The following is a 15,801-nucleotide window of genomic DNA, read 5'->3' as shown; positions in this document are numbered from 1 at the left end:
CCTCCTGGTCAGTAGATTTGTAGAAAATGTTTTGCTTTCCTTACATCATGCAGTAGAGTTCTCGCTGCATACAATACTCTACTTTTATTACTAAATGTTCTTTTACTCATGGTTTCTTCCACTTAGATACTAGGACCAAACATCTGACCTTATACATGTTTTGGTGTAATTACTTTCTATATGCATATTATTCTCTACCACTGCCATCACCAAATCATGACATAATCGCCAACTCCCTATTTGCATGTGAAGAGGACATTTTAATATTTCAAGGACAGTTGTTCTCCAAATAATTATATTTTCTTGATATTTCCATTATTTGTTGTTTTATTTATTTATCACTTTTTTGAGCCCACCCACCCCCTATTCACTTATCGAGGAAAGCAGTCAAGCATTGAAAAGTCTTTAGCATTACCTACTCATAGGATTTCTTACTTTAGATAAAATCTTTCAAAGAAGGACTTCCCACCATTTTCACCCTTCTTGTTACACTGTCTCTAAAAAAAAACAAGGTGTCTTCAGGGCAATAATTAAGTAATTGAGAGAGACCTACCTGGCTGGCAGGGACAACAATCAGTCTGAGCAGAACCAGGACACGGACTGGGTATACATTCTGGAGAGATACATGAAATGTTGCCTGCCTGGAATGAAAAACAAACATTATAGTGCAGTTTGTTTTGATTTTTCATTTTCTACAATGCAGTTTCAGCCTGATGACACATCTGGATAATATTTGTGAATGTTTTCCATAAACTTGTGGCATCAAGATAATTTAGATTTGAGCCACTATAATTTCTAGGCAACAAGATAAGAAAAAAAAACTGTGACAAAGAATGAATGGATTGTTATGAAGATAATCCTTCTCCTCCCAAATGCTCACACCCATTGTTTCCATTAAATTCCAAATGCTCCTCACTCTGGACCTCCTCATTGCATTTCGCCACCTCAGATAAACAGTACATGCTCTACGTCAAGTGTTTAGTACCAAAACCACCAACACTATTTTCAGCTTTGAGAGACAGAGAGACATCCTACAAGCTTCTCTTTGGCAATAAATACAATACCAATTAAATTAACACTGGAGAATATGCTCTCCTTTCGTGATACCTACTGCCTAACATTAGGATTAATATTGCTCCTAGCCATGATGTGGCTGGTCTCAGCGCATCTCACCTATGAAATTACCCCTTGGAAAAACTCTGCTCACCCAATCAATTCTATGCACTCTTCCTGGATGGCAGACTTCAACCACTGGAGACAGGCATCCCAGTGGTTATGTGGATAAGAGTGCTAGCAATGAAGGCTGAAAAGGAAGAGAGTACAGCTTGTAGTGAGGGGTTTGTAAGGGCCGTGGGAGAAGGATAGTAACACTCTATATCCTGCTCCTGCCTATGGGACCCTTGTACAGGTTTAAAATCAAGGGGAACCTTCCTTGCACCCTCCTTGAACTCTCTGAACAGCCACTTCAGAAAAAGGCGTTCATGGGTGGCATGAAAGCAACAGGAAAATGCAAGTTTGATAGAAGCTAGAAAGTATTTTGTCTTTCACTATAGTATTGTTCTCCCCTCTTTCTGTTTTGTTTTGGTTGGTTGGGTTTTTTGAAACATGGCATCTCTGATAAATAGTTGAAGATCAGTGACCCAAGATATGGCGACATTATAAAATCAAATGGGTCTGAAACCTGATGTTAAATTGGATAATAATTTGTAATATAAAGTATAAAGATAATAATTTGTAGTATAAAGTGTAGTAATTTGTAGTATAAAGTGAAATGGAGGAGGAGGAGGAGAAGGCATAATTCCATCTCTTAGTTCAACCCTGCTTTCTGGGCAGAAAAATAAATGCCCATCAAAACATTTACAAGTTTAAATACAGTTTTGTTGTTAGATGGCTCCTAGCAAAAGCAACAGGCATTATATTAATTTTCATCTAAAGCAGTGGTTCTCAACCTGGGGGTTGGGACTTCTTTGGGGGTGGAATGACCGTTTCACAGGGGTCGCCTAAGACCATGGGAAAAGACAAATTTCCCATGGTGTTAGGAACTAAATCTTCTCTTCTGGCGCCTTGAAACATATTTTTACAATCTGACCAATCAGGTGATTACAGTGGGGGTGTCCCTTTGACATTCCTACCAATCATCTTAAAGCTGTGTTGAGAGAATTGGCACTAGACTAATGGTTGGGGGTCGCTACAACATGACGAACTGCATTAAGGGGTCGCGGCATCAGAAAGGTTGAGAACCACTGATCTAAAGTATTAGCAAGTGTTAATTTATATGTCCTCAAAGAAATACCAGCCCCAAGTCCCTGAGGCTCACCAGGCAGACACAGACTGTGCAGTTCTCCTCAGAGAGAGAGAATACGTCCCCTTCAACTCTGGACATCCCATAATAGAAACAGCCTGCAGGAAATAGGAATGAGAAGATTCTTCTCTGAAGGGACAAAATTAAGGGGAATTGGCCCCATTACACTTTCTCGGCAGCATATAGATATTTTCAAAAACTTGCTAGATGCTCTCAAATATTCCACAGATGAAAATATATGTAACAATATCACCATTTGCAAGTCACAGATAATTCATGGTACCTCTTGGTTTTTGAACACAGTTAAAAGTTTTATTTCAGTGATGTCCAGTGTGCAAAAATCCCTATATATTATACACCAGTGAACCACAGGTGGCACACAGAGCCATATCTGCTGGCAGATGAGCTGTTACTTTAGCTCAGCTCCAACATGCATGTGTACACTGGCCAGCTGATTAGCTTGTGTGGAGGCTCTGGGAGAGCATTTTCGGCCTCCGGTGGGCCCCTGGGAGGGGGCAGGAGGTGAAGCCTCTGAAGCCTGGAGAGGGCAAAAACAGACCTACCTGGCCCACCAGAAGTCAGGAAAAGGGGAAGCAGGGGGTTGTGCATGCATACACGGGAGAGCGTGGCAGCATGGGGGTGTCACAAGCCCATGTGTGGGTGGCACGGGACATTGAATTATGGGTGTGGGCTTTTGTGTGTATGCAATAGTGCATGTATGCATGCACACTTTCTGCACCTGAGGAAAAAAAGTTTGCCATCCCTGTACTATACACTCCTATTAGGCCCAACAGTCTTCAAAGAAGACCACCAAGATGGGAAACGTGTTCATTCCTTTTTTTAAAACTTTACAGCTATTTTTTTTAAGGTTAAGGAATGTCTGTAGGTACCAGGATAGACCTGTGATACTCCACATGGTCTCCATAATGATTGAGAGCTATAGTAGCACTGGATTTAGTTTGGATTTAGTTCAGCTCAGTTCACCCTTAGCCATAGAAATTAACTAGCGCCTTTGGGCTGGTTACTCTCTCAGCTCAACCTGCCTCATGGGATTCTTTTTGTGGGGAGATATAGATGAAGGAAATTATTATTATTATTATTATTAATTAGATTTGTATGCCGCCCCTCTCCGTAGACTCGGGGCGGCTCACAGCAGTGATAAAACAATATACAATAGCAAATCTAATATTAAAGTCTAAAATAACAATTTTACATTAAAAGCCTAAAAACCCCATTATATAAAAAGCATACATACAAACATACCATACATAAAACTACATAGGCAAGGGGAGATGTCTCAGTTCCTCCATGCCTGATGGCAGAGGTGGGTTTTAAGAAGTTTACGAAAGGCAATGCTATGAACACTTTCTGGAGCTCCTGAAGAAAAAGTGGGATATCAATCTAATTATGAAATAAATTCACTCCATTAAAAGTGACTGAAACTGCCAAACCTCAAAACGTTTAAACAATATTACAATCAACAGATGATATTATTGAAATCTTTTAAGACCTGAAAATCTCCTGAGATTTTGACCAATTAAACTTTTTAATTTTAAAATTGGTGGGGCAATGCCAATTTTATTTTATCTTTCAATTAAAAGTGATCTACAAAGTCTATCCTACAACATGCTAACTGTACACAGAATGTTACATGGCTGGATACTAGAAGTCAAGCTCGATTCATATGAGCAATTTACCTTTTACACAAAACGTCAGGTTGCACAAGACATGGCACTTGTGAGAATAAAGATGCATCAACCTTCTGCCCAGCTTTCAGATGCCCCAGTAAATGAGGTGATCCATGAAGTATGACAGGTCGGGAAACTTAGATCAAGTTTTATATAATTCCCATCAGGATACGAAAACATTAATAAAAATAGGAATGGCGATTTACCAAGTCAAGTTCAGAAATGAGAGACTGCCTCTGATCAATTGCAGGGGAAAGAGGTACTGTATACGGGGAAAATCCTCCATGGCTAGAACAAGGGAAGACCCAACATGATCCAATCAGACACAAGCATATAGAGCCTTGATCAAGTGGGTAATTCTCTCACCTGTGCAGGTAGGACAGCATTCTCCTGGGGCTGGGGGAATTGGGTGAGAGCAGGAAACCTCACATGTCACTGTTTGACAAAACACTTGTCCACCCTGAAATAAGACAATACAGGCAGTACGAGCATAATACTTGAAGTTGGCGAGTAAGATAAGAACTCAAAATATGCCATATACCTCACAGGAGCAATTCAGACATGGTGGTTCTATCCAGGAGCTCTTATCTTCATGAAGAACCCCTCCATGCCAGCAGGCAGATGGAATTGTGGCAGTCAAGGGGCTTGGGGGAATGGATGGGCTAAACTTCTTTGGTAACAATGGTGACAGAGGACTTACTGACAGAGAAGGCCTGGGAGTTCTGGGCCAGAAAGAGGTGCCAAAAGTTGAGCTGTGTGGAGGAGATGATGAGATGGGAGAAGCTGTTGATGGAAGCACAGAGAGAATTGGCACAAGTGGAAAAGGAAATGGGATTCTAGGTACACTTGAAGGAGCAAGTGCTGGGGAACCCCTAGGGGGCAAGACAGGTCCTATGGATTCTGGAGAGAGGCGTAGCAGAGTCTGAGGCTGCTGAAGAGACTGCAAAATGGGAGAAGGAGCCAGGCTGGACTTTGAGAAACCTGTGAGGTAGGAGGAACAGAGAAAGAGAGTCAGAGAGAGAAATGGCCATCCCTTGCTGAAAAATGATGTTTTTGAAAAAGTTTTGTTTTTATTTTAAAAAAATCAAGTATGTGTACAGCAAAATTATGCTTCAGGGAAAATTATGTAATAAAGAAGTTCAGATAAATTTGTATTAAAATGTTTCTTGGAAATTGTTGTGTCCAGAGGACAGTTAGGCCTTGTACCCACCCCATATTCCTTGGGCGGGAAAATACTATAATGTGATTGGTTGGCTGAGCCTGGCAGCCCGGTATATATTTAGCTGCCAGGCACGGCCATGTTGTCTTTTGTTAGTTCTGTAACCGTTACTCCTCATTAATAAAGAACAGTTATTTACCACAAGAGTGCAGTCCTTCATTCAAGCAAGGATTCAACAGAAATGATTATCAATGTACGGTAATATGAACCAAGGTTTTTTTAGAAAAACTTTTTTTTTTTATTTCACATATTTACATCACAAATGCACCATTTCTTTTTTTCAATAATAATACAATACCCCTTTACATATTTTCTATTTCATTGATGCAATCATATTTTATACTACCATGGCTGCTTTTTGCCATCCCTTACTTCCTGTTATTTCCCATAACCCTTCTCCCTCTTCTCCCTCTACTCTTCTTACTTTCCTTTCCCTCCCTTCCGTCTTTCTCTACATCCCTTTCCTCTCTCCTACTGCTCCCCTCCTTCATCCTCTTATCTTCTCTCCTGCCCTCTTCTCCCCTCCTCACCCTCCTTGCCCCTCCATTTCTTCTTTCCTCTTCACCCTTCTGTTTCTCCTTCATTCTTATTTTCCCTTTATTCATTCATATTTTTTTCCAACCATTCATAAAAATTTTCCCATGTGTTGTAATACAATTCCTCTTTATCTTTTAATCTAAGTGTTAATTTGTTCATTTCTGCGCAGTCTTTTTATTTTTAATCTGTCCATCTTCAAGTATGTTTGCTTTTTTCCAATTTTGTGCAAATACTATTCTCGCTGCTGTTACTATATGTGCCATCAGATAAGTGTCTTCTTTACTATATTTTTCTGATCAGATCCCCAATAGGAATGTCTCTGGTCTCAATTCTATCCTATATTTTATTAACATTTTTTCTAACCACATTTGTATTTTAATCCAAAAAATTCTTGCTTCTGTGCATGTCCACCACATATGATAATAAGATGCTGGAGTTTGATGACACTTCCAACATTTTCTGGACTTATCCTTAAACATTTATTGCCATTCTCTCCAGTGACATGTGTCATCTATAAAACATTCTTATAATTTCTTTCCCATAGTTGAACAAATGAAGTCACCATCCTAGGCAGTTTACAGCAGCAAGTTAGTCTCTGCTGGGTTGAATCACTTTGGCTTACCAAACATGGCTTATCAAACATGGATTTACACATTTCCCAACATCTCCTTGATCTCCCACTGCTCACATACATATTTCCATAGTCCCAGAACTTTTCTAATTGATCAGTTTTTACCACAATAAACAAATAATTTATGCAATGCAATGCAAAGGACCAAGAAGGCTTTCTTGTAGGATGATCTATATGGCAGTTCTTACCTTCACAAGACAATCTGTCCATGCCGAGTCGGAAGCCTGGATGACAGCTGCATATAAAACTCCCCAGTGTATTGTGGCAGGAGTGTTGGCAGGTTCTCTTCCCGCTGGGTCGGCGGCATTCATTCACATCTGCACCAGACAGAGGGCACTACAGGCTTACACCACAGCTAGGTCAGCTCAAGCTTGTATCTGTGCAGATATTTTTCCTGCTTAGCCATAAAGGGCCAGAAAGTATAGTATATGTGTGGGTGGGAATGGGTGGGAGTGTGGGTATATATAGAGTTTAAAGCTGCTGCCTTGCAAAGTAGACCCCACAGGTTCAAATACAGGTAAGGGTATGGCTAGCTGAAGAGAGCAAAAGAGCTCGAAATAGATCTATACTAGTCTCCCTTCCTTTTCATTATCAGCAAAAATATGTTACATACATACATACACTGCTGAAAAAAATAAAGGGAACACTTAAACAACACAATATAACTCCAAGTAAATCAAACTTCTGTGAAATCAAACTGTCCACTTAGGAAGTAACACTGATTGACAATCAGTTTCACATGTTTTCAACACATTCAACTTTGTACAGAACAAAGTATTCGATTAGAATATTTCATTCATTCAGATCTAGGATGTGTTCTTTGAGTGTTCCCTTTATTTATTTTTTTGAGCAATGTATAATTGCTGGTAAGTGAAAAGGAAAGGAGCCTAGTATAGATCTATTTCGAGCTTGTTTTGCTAGACGTACCCTTACCAGGATTTGAAGCTGTAGGCTATTTAGGAATACTAGGGTAATTTCGACAGAAAACAACCATGCTATGCAACAGATAGCATATAGATAACAAATAACTGTGGGCTGTCTTTCAATTTTCTTAATTCTTTCTTAGAAATGGGAAGTTAATCCTCTGCGAATTGTATCATGCATGAGGAGGCATCTCATAGCTCTGATGTTGAATGCAGCTTACGCATCTGTGTGTAGAGAGGGTACCTTATATCAGTGTTTCCCAACCTTGGCAACTTGAAGACATTTGGACTTCAACTCCCAGAATTCCCCAGCCAGCAAATGCTGGCTGGGGAATTCTGGGAGTTGAAGTCCAAATATCTTCAAGTTGCCAAGGTTGGGAAACACTGCCTTATATCACCACAATATGGAACAGGAAAACTTTTCCATCATTATTTCTTAATTTGGGAAAATATATCTGCCGAACTTAGATATGTGATATTGTCGTGTATGATGTAAATGACAAAGAACTCAAAGAAACTAATCAGCCCCTTTTTAAAAGTGCAGTTTTAGAAACCCAAATAGTGTTGTCACTCTGATTTTGAGAAGAAACCACTCTGCAGCCTCCTAGAGTCTCAGTCGAAACAGGTTTTCCCCAAAACTAAAGCAGTTATGATAACGTATCTGCCCGGATGTCATTTTTTAAATGAAAGGAAATAAATCCTTCAAATGATTCAGCTTTCAGGCTAGGATAAACCACTTCTTTTAGAGTAAAGGTATCTGCTGGATTCTCCAAAAAAAAAAGCAGAATCACTTACCCACACACAAATGTCGGTTGCCATGAAGGTAGAATCCAGGATGGCAGGAACATTGATAGCTGCCAATGCTGTTTTGGCAGTGCTGCTGGCAAGGTGTTGTTAGGCATTCATCAGCGTCTGGGATCAAGAAGATGATTAACATCATTGGCCCATGACAATCTATCCTACCAACGTTCCTTCCGCATTTTCTTTTTATTCATCCAAACCTCTCCTGTAATTCCAGTTTGACCCACCTTGACAACTGTGGCGGTCAGTGGCGAGTTGCATCCCTGGGCCACATTCACACACAAATCCCCCTTCTGTGTTCACACAAAGGCCCTCACAAGAAGCGCTCAGGCACTCATCAATATCTGCAGAAAAAAATATTGTGGATCAACAAATATGAAGACAGAAGATGAGATCAGCTGCATCACAAAACAAAAATGGAGGAGTAAATTGTCATAGTTGAAGACTAAGACATCTCTTAGGTAATAGGACAGCAATGCATTTAAAGATATTCCCCTCATTCCTTCCCAGTATCGGATGGGGTTTTCCAGAATCAGTGGGAAACTTTATGCATTCATGTGGGGAGTCTTCGGAGAGGGGCGGCATACAAATCTAAGTAATAAATAAATAAATAAATAAATAAACTTAGAGGTGGCAGGATACCATCTGGTTTACACCAAACGTCTGTGCCATGTGGAAAAAGAGAATCCTAGTTCTACTTATCAAACATAGGGCTAGAACTTTTTTCCAAAGAATGCCAAACTCTTATTTTAAAAGACAGATCTAATTCTCTTCTTAAAGAGTGTTAAAGTCATGCGTACAAGTCACCTATGTAGTGATTGACCAGTGTTGTAATATGTGGAAATCAGGCATCCAGTCTTTCCAATAGCACATGTCAAAGTGCCCAAGAAGGGGACTACTGAATGATCAGAAGGTGGGCTAGCTATAACAGAGTACTGGGTGGTATGGAGAACTTGAAAAAACATTTCAAAGAAGGCAGCACGAATTGCTTTCCTAGTGTCATGCCTGTGATGTCAGCAGTTGAGCTTGACTTGAAGAACAGAATCCTTTTACTTTCGGATTTCATTTGGAATCATTTTAGAATACTAAACCTATTACCACACATTTCCCTCTTAGCACAACCTCAGTATTATTAATTTGGTCAATGCTCGTTTAGCATTGAGTTGCTGACGTATTTGTATATCTGTGTGCCAAGAAAGTCTTCCAATGAAAACATGCCACTGAGCAAATGTCAGTCATATTAACTTTGACCCCAAGTCACAAGTCTTATGCTCAAAAATACATTTCAGGATACTGAAATGCTGGACCATCCAACATGTATTATAATTATTGATCCCGGTGCAGGCAATCTTTTGGATGAGGGTAAACCCTTTTCCTTTCCTCTTGTTTCCTACCCACCCTCCCCCACCCCAGAGAGTGGTCTAAAACAGTGTTTCCCAACCTTGGCAACTTGAAGATAATTGGAGTTCAACTCCCAGAATTCCCAGCCAGCAAATGCTGGCTGGGGAATTCTGGGAGTTGAACTCCAAATATCTTCAAGTTGCCAAGGTTGGGAAACATTGGTCTAAAATATATAAGACTCATATGGCATATGATATTACAAGAATGGTTAGAACTGAACATTTTGGACTTCTGGTGACTTGTTTCTCATTTGGGGGCAAAAAAATGAAAATGATTGCTCATACCAGATTTCAGCAGCAGGATCTAGGGATATTCTGGAGCCATAGTTGAGTGGCTACATGTTGAGCAATCTTGGTATAACTAAAGACCAATGACTTGCTCGGTATAAAAGTGTAAAATTTTCCTGTGACCCTTGTGTTGAAGGTCCATTTCTCCTGTCTCCCAGGGAGGGAGTTATCCCATATTCTGGCTTACCCACACAACGTACACCATTAGCTGTTTCGGTCATAGAGAATCCCAGAGGGCACACTCTGGCCACCTCTTGGCAGCCCCCATGATTGCAGGTGAGGTCACAGCCATACTCCCCACAGGCTCCGGGTAGGTCTGTAAAAAAAGAAGATGGGCCGGCCTGGTTTAGCATAAGCAATTGATTGATGGTTGGATCTGGAATACCACCTAGGAGCTGTTCCAGGCTGCAGGGATCACCACTGCCCATCACTGCCATTGCCCACCATTGCTACTGCCACCTAACATCACCTCTAGACACCTACACATATCTCATTTTCAGTCCATTCCAGGCAGTGGGGATAGGCAGCAGCAGCAATCCCCGCCACCTGGAATGGGCCAAAAATGGGGCGCGCAGAGGCAGTGCTAGGCAACAGTGGTGTGGGCGATGGCAATGGGCAGTGGCTATCCCTGTAGCCTGGAACAGCTCATAGGTGGTACTCCAGAAGATAGAGCCAACTGTCAATCAGCTGCTTGTGCTAAAGCAGGCTGTGCTGAAGTTCACCAGGCTTTTTACTGTTTTCTGCAAGGAGGAAAATTGCTGGGAGGCAGAGGCTGAAGTCTCTGGGCCAGCAGGTGGTGGAGCTTTGGTAACATTTGCTGTATAAGACGCATAGATATGTCCACCCACTTGGGAGGGGAGTGCATCTTATACACCAAAAAATATGGCATTTTACTTTTCTAAATACATAAACAGAAAGGCAAGATATAAACTTAAAAGTTGCAACAACTTTATTATAATAAGATATAATAACAATATCAGCCAATAAAATAAAGTAAGTCCACAATTATTAATCATTTAACTAAGATTGATGATGATTACAGCCTAACAGTATCTGAACAAGCACAAGTTTTCCCCTCCTGTCTAAAGTGTCCAGCACAGAATCCTTGGAAGTCCTACACTGTGACAAGCTAGATAAATGTTCCTACGTATACTGTATTAGACCAGAATTTTGCCAGTCATTTTGCACAGATGATCTTATCCTATCTCAGGAAACTTTTACCTATTTCCCAGTTTTTCAGTTGTGTCATCTTTACCTAACATACAGCTCTCCCTTTGGAGAGCTATAACTATAGAGGAACTGCATCACAGGTGTTTCTGGCTTTGTTATTATGGAAAAATGATGTGTAACTAAGAAATAGAATGAAATAAAAAGTTCTCTATAGGTTCTCTGTTATGACTCCCAGATTTTAAAATATATCCTAGAGCCACAAACTGAGCATCTCATCTTGTGGTACCAGGCAAAACCCTCCATAGGAAATATTACATTTTGCTGCAGAAAAATCAATTTCCAGAAGCACACACTGATAACTGATTCAACTTCTTTATAAACATAGCAACAGATGAATTTACAATACCATTAGAAGAGTTCTTCTTCAATGTAGTTACAAGTAAACACAAAGGCTGCAGAGAACAGTTAAGGTAGTTTCATTTAAGCTGAATCAGAGAGGACAAAGAACAGAGTGAAAAAAGCCACACCCAGTCTTAAGCTTATGCTTTCAGTTTCGATTCTCTGCACCGACTCAGACGTGTTTAACTCTCATTGGCTGACTTCCTTGCTATGCCTATTCATTGGCTGATCTTGTTACCATTGGCTCTCCCATGTCATGAATATCTTAACAGAATCATACATTCTATCACTAAACAGTACTGCTGATAGCATTTCATGAAATACAGCTTACCTTGACAGGTGATGCCCTGCCTTCCATCCCGGCAAGCACAGACATTGGGAGCTATGCAGAAGCCACTGCCACAGCCAAAGGAACACAGTGCTAGGTGGAGGGTCAAGAAAATCCATTACATTTGGCAATAATTGTGGGGGGAGGGTTTGCAGGAGGGTGCAGAAATGCAGACAGTATGGTAAGGGATGCTAGTTCAGCAATATCTGGAGGACTGTAGTTTTCTAGTTCTAAAGTAAGCAACACTTCATCAAACGTAGGTAAGAGTATCAATAGAATAATTGTAAAATTAGATTTCCCAAATGAGTTGGAAGAAGAAAATGCCCTAATATCTGCGAGTCCGCCTTCTGCCGCGCCAATCCCAGCGGCCGATTAGGTTCCACAGAGTTGGTCTTCTCCGGGTCCCGTCGACTAAACAATGTCGTCTGGCGGGACCCAGGGGAAGAGCCTTCTCTGTGGCGGCTCCGACCCTCTGGAATCAACTCCCCCCAGAGATTAGGACTGCCCCCACCCTCCTTGCCTTTCGTAAATTCCTTAAAACCCACCTCTGTCATCAGGCTTGGGGGAACTGAGATATCCCCCCCTTGCCTATGTACCTATGTGCATGATATGACTGTGTGTATGTATTTTATCTACTGGGTTGGTTGTTTGTTTGTTTTTTAGATTTGTAATGTAAAACTGTTATTTTAGATTTTAATTATTAGATTTGTTACCATGTATTGTTTTTATCACTGTTGTGAGCTGCCCCGAGTCATACAAATAATAATAATAATAATAATAATAATAATAATAATAATAATAATAATAATAATAATAATAATAGCAAATCTATAAACTGAGCTTCAGTGTTAAGTATTTTACTGGAGTGCAATCATCTAAAGCAGGAATCTCCAACCTTAAACACTCAAAGAGCTATTTGGACCCGTTTCCCACAGAAAAGAAAAACATTGGGAGCCACAAAACCCTTTTGACGTTTAAAATGAAGATAACACTGCATATATCTTTTTTTTTAACCTTTATGCTATGTATAAAAAACCTTAGTGTGATGCATTTATTAAATCAATGACCTGCTACAGAGAAAACACATTTTTATTTCTGAATGTAACAAAAACATTTTGAACTTCAAAAAAAAAAGATGGGTAGAAAAGCTTAATAAATCACATGCCAGCAAGTATCGCATATTGGTGGTTGTGACAACAGGAAGCCACAGCAGAAGGATGAAAGAGTCACATGTGGCTCCAGAGCTGCAGGTTGCAAACCCCTGATCTATAGCATGGTGGGACGTTGGTCCTAGTTGTCTCATAAAGGGTAGCTCTGCTGTTCACTGTTCACATCAGCTGCAGGACTTATCTACAGTATTGCTGTTGTTCCCTGTCTGCCTTGCTTTGGAATCCTTTGTGTGTTCTCTTAAGATTATGATAACCCTTGCAGAAAAACATCAATGAGCATCTGATAATGAAGATTAAAAGTAATAATAATGTAGTGCTAACTGATTTTTGCCACAAGTTCTAGAAACTTACGCAGTGTGCATTGTCCACTCCCTGGAGATGGTATCCATCCAGGACAGCATCCACTTCCAAAACCAGAGAGACAAATATGTGGTCCAATGCGACGCCTACAATGGAAGAGGCACTTTGAGATCCAGCTGCCCTCTCCCTCCCTCTGCCTTTTTCCTTCTCCCTCCCTCCCCTTTTTCCCTCCCTCCCCTTTTTCCCTCCCTCCCCTTTTTCCCTCCCTCCTTCCTTCCCTCCCTCCCTTTCCTTTCCCCCTTTTTGTTTGTACATAGTAATTGAGCATTACGTATGCAGAGAAATCTCAACTAGCAAATGCTCTGTCCTACACATTGGGAAGAAGAATTTGAACTTCAAATACGAACTGAATAATCAAATTATCACAGATAATCCCCACTCAGTTAAAGATCTTGGTATACTAATAACAAAAGATTTAAGTGCCAAAGCCCACTGCAACATAGCCAAGAAGGCTTCAAGAGTTGTAAACCTAATCCTACGTAGCTTCTGCTCTGGCAATCTCACACTGCTTACCAGAGCTGACAAAACTTTTGCCAGACCCATCCTCAAATACAGCTCATCTGTTTGGAACCCATATCGCATCTCAGACATTAACACCCTTGAAAAAGTCCAAAGATACTTCACCAGAAGAGCCCTTCATTTCTCCACTCAAAATAGAATACCCTACGAGACTAGACTTTCAATCCTGGGCCTAGAAAGCCTAGAACTAAGACGCCTTAAACAAGATCTAAGTATTGCCCACAAGATCATATGCTGCAACATCCTGCCTGTCGGCAACTACTTCAGCTTCGACCACAATAACACAAGAGCACACAACAGATTTAAACTTAATATTAACCGCTCCAAACTTGACTGTAAAAAATATGGCTTCAGTAACCGAGTTGTCGAAGCGTGGAACTCATTACCAGACTCCATAGTGTCATCCCCAAACCCCCAACAATTTACCCTTAGATTATGCACTGTTGACCTATCCAGATTCCTAAGAGGTCAGTAAGGGGCGAGTACAAGTGCACTAGATTGCCTTCCGTCCCCTGTCCTTTTGCTCTCCTATATCTCCTATACCTTTCTTCTATTCCTGTATCTCTTCTTCTATTCTTTCATTGATATGTTCTATTACTATATCTTCTTTTCTATTCTTTCATAGATATATTTTACTATGAGTATCTCCTCTATAACCTTCATCATGTATTTTACTATGTATATATAGATATATATACAGTGGTCCCCCGATTATCGCGAGGGTTCCGTTCCAAGACCCCTCGCAATGATCAGTTTTTCGCGAAGTAGCGGTGCGGAAGTAAAAACACCATCTGCGCATGCGCAGATGGTGTTTTTACTTCCGCCGCAGCAGCGAGGAGCCGAAGATTGGGGTTTCCCCACCGCCCACGCAAACTCTTCGCTGCTGCCGTGCCCGCCGCTTGTCTTGTCCGCCCGCCGCTTGTCCGCCGCCTGCCTGCCCGCGCGCCCGCCGCTCGCCCGCCCTTCGCCCGCCCACGCCGTTCGCTCGCGCCGCTTCCCAGCTGAGTCCTGAAGCCAGAAGGCAAAGGCGAACTTCCGCGTTTGGCTTCAGGACTCAGCTGGGAAGCGGCGCTGGGGTTTCCCCACTGCCCACGCAAACTCCTCGCTGCCGCTCGCCCGCCCTTCGCCCGCCCACGCCATTCGCTCGTGCCGCTTCCCAGCTGAGTCCTGAAGCGAACTTCCGTGTTTGGCTTCAGGACTCAGCTGGGAAGCGTCGCTGGGGTTTCCCCACCGCCCACGCAAACTCCTCGCTGATGCCCGCCGCTCGCCCTCCCGCCAGCAAGAGGGGGAAGACCCAGGGAAGCCGCCCAGCAGCTGATCTGCCCGGCGCCATCTACGCATGCGTGGCCATAGAAAAAAGGGCGCGCATGCGCAGATGGTGTTTTGACTTCTGGGTTGAAAAATCGCGATATAGCCTTTCACAATGATCAGGATCGCGAAACGCGGGGGATCACTGTACCCACTAAAACTCTCATTGTGTATTGGACAAAATAAATAAATAAAATAAAATAAATACTGGGCAAACTGCAATATGACTTGCAACTCTTTAAGCCAGCCACAGAGCTTCTCTAGCTGGACACACAGTGCTGGCACAAAGCAAAACATAGCAGCACGTTGGACTAAAAATCTGATGCTGTGTTCAAGACACAACAAAACTATTTGGATGAAAGGTACAGTGGATCAAATTACATAGAGAAACCGTTCTTTCTTGGCAGGAGGGAACACAGAGTTGCAGAAGTTATCAATTTAATAGTTTATAGTAGCTAGATCTGGTGGCTGTCCAAAACATTTTGCAGAACAAAAGATAATATCCCTTCCAGCCTAGTCAGAGGAACACAGTAGCCAAAGCCAGACAAGTGATTTTTACACAAGAGGGATAACACTGAAAGCATCTCTCTTCATCCTTAAGAGTAAGATCTTAATTAATTAAGAAATTAAACTTCAACCACGCACGCCAGCCTCACCCTTCTTACTCTGATTGTTGTGCAAGTGTCTACTCTCCAGGATGATAGAGGATGAGGACAGGGGGGGAAAAGGACAGAAAAGCTGGGGGAACAAACGAATCAG

General features: G+C 41.6%; 1 protein-coding gene across 1 annotated transcript in view; it reads right to left on the bottom strand.

Annotated features, from left to right (window-relative positions):
* The window catches only part of VWCE (von Willebrand factor C and EGF domains), a 35,887-nt gene that overhangs the window by 17,003 nt on the left and 3,083 nt on the right, over positions 1-15,801 (bottom strand). Inside the window, exons 2-11 of the mRNA XM_070767193.1 lie at positions 13,207-13,301; positions 11,690-11,779; positions 9,977-10,105; positions 8,329-8,445; positions 8,096-8,212; positions 6,566-6,694; positions 4,532-4,971; positions 4,357-4,450; positions 2,318-2,400; positions 554-641 (exon numbers count right to left, since the gene is read on the bottom strand). Coding sequence (XP_070623294.1) covers positions 554-641; positions 2,318-2,400; positions 4,357-4,450; positions 4,532-4,971; positions 6,566-6,694; positions 8,096-8,212; positions 8,329-8,445; positions 9,977-10,105; positions 11,690-11,779; positions 13,207-13,301 — 1,382 coding nt within the window. The remainder of the gene's footprint in view (positions 1-553; positions 642-2,317; positions 2,401-4,356; positions 4,451-4,531; positions 4,972-6,565; positions 6,695-8,095; positions 8,213-8,328; positions 8,446-9,976; positions 10,106-11,689; positions 11,780-13,206; positions 13,302-15,801) is intronic.

The sequence above is a fragment of the Erythrolamprus reginae genome, chromosome 1, assembly GCF_031021105.1.
Source record: "Erythrolamprus reginae isolate rEryReg1 chromosome 1, rEryReg1.hap1, whole genome shotgun sequence".
Classification (NCBI taxonomy): Eukaryota; Metazoa; Chordata; class Lepidosauria; order Squamata; family Dipsadidae; genus Erythrolamprus; species Erythrolamprus reginae.
Note: the sequence above shows the minus strand (reverse complement) of the source record. Positions and strands in the feature narration are given on the sequence as shown.